The sequence below is a fragment of the Mesocricetus auratus genome, unplaced genomic scaffold, assembly GCF_017639785.1.
Source record: "Mesocricetus auratus isolate SY011 unplaced genomic scaffold, BCM_Maur_2.0 Super-Scaffold_100066, whole genome shotgun sequence".
Classification (NCBI taxonomy): Eukaryota; Metazoa; Chordata; class Mammalia; order Rodentia; family Cricetidae; genus Mesocricetus; species Mesocricetus auratus.
In genome coordinates this window covers 931466-933955 of record NW_024429235.1, presented here as the reverse complement: position 1 = coordinate 933955, position 2490 = coordinate 931466, and the positions used below count along the sequence as shown (strand labels likewise).

At 34.7% G+C, this 2490-nt stretch overlaps 1 protein-coding gene across 1 annotated transcript; it reads left to right on the top strand.

The window, feature by feature from the left end:
• Positions 1 to 1200: 1200 nt before the first annotated feature.
• LOC121136374 (olfactory receptor 18-like) lies at positions 1201 to 2118 on the top strand. Its single transcript, XM_040736709.1, has one exon. The coding sequence runs from the start codon at positions 1288 to 1290 to the stop codon at positions 2116 to 2118; it is 831 nt and encodes a 276-aa protein (XP_040592643.1). The 5' UTR covers positions 1201 to 1287.
• Positions 2119 to 2490: the final 372 nt, after the last annotated feature.

Genomic DNA, 2490 nt, shown 5'->3' with positions numbered 1-2490 from the left:
AATGATGTCAGGTCCCTGTAATATCTGGAGTTTGAAAATATGACAGCTTAAAATGATAACTGCTGTTAAGACTTCTGTATACCTTCTTATGATCGTGTGATTTGTAGTCCATGAAAATATACATATATGCATGAAATAATGCGTGGACACTGAAGCCATGAATGTCAAGTCAAGTGGGGGTGAGTTAGAGTCATATAGTGATTTAGAGAGGTGAAATCAAAGGAAGAAATTTTTTATTATATTATGATTTAAATTAGAAAAATGACCAAATAAAAAGCAAAACCAAAATAAAGGAAACCACTCCATAATGAAAGACACATTTATTTTTAATCATTTTTCTCTGCCATTTATTTATGTGAATTAGACCATCTGATTTGTAATTATAAGACACATCAAATGTCAAATGACCAAGTTTTAATAAGTAGTTTTTCTATTAACTTTCCTATGTATTTAAGTAATTTTTTGTGTATTGATATAACTTACTATGACTAACTTTAACATTTTGTTTTCATATGGCCTAAGGAGTCATTACCACAGATATGAAATGAACAATATATGTTTAAACATTAAGTAGACACTTTTTCCTCTCAAAACACTGACTTCCACATATTAGGTTTCCTTTGCTTTTTTCATTCTATTCAGGAATGTGATCTATAAATTGATGCAAGATTAATTTTTTTTTACTGTTTGATCCTATGTCATGGACTTTTGGGTCATTTAATGGTATTATATAGTTGCATTATTGGACTATTAAAATTGTAAATATTCTCACCTGTGTTAGAAGAATGTATGTGCATGAAAAGTCAATCTTATATATTGTGTGAAGACACCTTTAAGAGTTTCACATAGTTCTATGGTCCCATGCCCTTTGGAAGTAACCCCCAATAAATGTGTTTGCTTTATTTTACAGTGACTACAGGCCAGCTGTTTAGAGCAATTCTGGCCTCACATCATCTAGATTACTGTATTCAATTTGTCTCTAATTACAGGTAACACATGAACTAAGAACAAAAGACTATTGAGAGCATGGCATTTGTTACAACTGAGTAATTATTAATGATGTCACAATAAGCTTGAGAAAATATCCAGTATTTGTACTCAATTTACTCAAATTGTAAAGAAAGTCTACATGCATGCTTTTACCATTGTTAACGATATTTGATTTCTTCCAGAAGATGCTCAAGAAATAAAACCATACGAAACACAACATCTGTACCAGAAATCCACTTCATTCAACTCTCAGAGGATCCAGAGCTACAGCCTTTTCTTTTTGGCCTATTCTTGTCCATGTACATCTTGACACTGTTTGGAAATCTGATCATCATCCTGACAGTAAGCTCTGACACCCATCTCCACACACCCATGTATTTCTTCCTCTCCAACCTGTCCATGGTTGATATTGGTTTCATCTCTACCACTGTTCCAAGGGTGATTGTGGACATCCAAACTCACTGCCCGGTCATCTCCTACATGGGCTGCCTGACACAGATGTCTCTGATCATAATTTTTGGATGTATGGATGACATGCTTCTGACTGTGATGGCGTATGACAGGTTTGTGGCCATCTGCCACCCTCTGTATTACCAGGTCATTATGAATCCCAGTCGCTGCTGTGTATTACTTCTTGGGTGTTTTCTAATTAGCCTTGTGGAATTAGTTTTTCACTATGTGGCAGTATTAAATTTTTCCAACAGTGAGGATTATGTTGAAATTTCTAACTTCTTCTGTGGCCCTTCTGAAGTCCTTAAACTTGTCAATTTTGATACTGTCACCAATAACATTGTGAGATACTGTATAGGCACTCTCTATGGGTTTCTTCCAATTTTAGGAATCATTTTCTCTTACTTTAAAATAGTTTCCTCCATCATGCGATCATCATCAAGTGGGAAGCATAAAACCTTTTCCACATGTGGGTCTCATTTGTCTGTGGTTTGCCTGTTTTATGGAACAGGAGTAGGGGTGTACTTTACCTCCTCTCTGTCACATTCTCCAATAAGTAATGCAGTGGCCTCAGTGATGTACACTGTGGTCACACCTATGTTGAATCCCTTCATCTACACCCTGAGGAACAAGGACATTAAAACTGCCTTAGGAAAAATTCTTTACAGAGTATTCTAATCATTGACATTCTTTATAAATTTACCAAATATCTATATATTAACTGTACAAGTAAACTCCTATTAATGTTTAACAAATTATCACTAACTGATTCTTCACAATATTGCAAGATACAATTGTGTTTATTGAAGTTGCATGTATTGTGAATGGGTAATTTACAAATGCATAAAATTTGCATTTGGAGATATTATTCTTTCCTAGGGATATATGTTACACATTGTTGAACAACCTTTTATAATATCAGTATAATGAACAACTAAAACCTTTGCTCAGGGGCCATTTGAACGGGGTCAGTCTGGTAAATTTTGTTTTAGAAATGACTGAGAACCAGGATGTCAACCAGGCTGCCCAAACATGAACTGAACTAGGAAG

Bases quoted from the DNA above. Each gene is read 5' to 3' on its own strand.
- LOC121136374 (XM_040736709.1), top strand. From the start codon at position 1,288: ATGTACATCTTGACACTGTTTGGAAATCTGATCATCATCCTGACAGTA.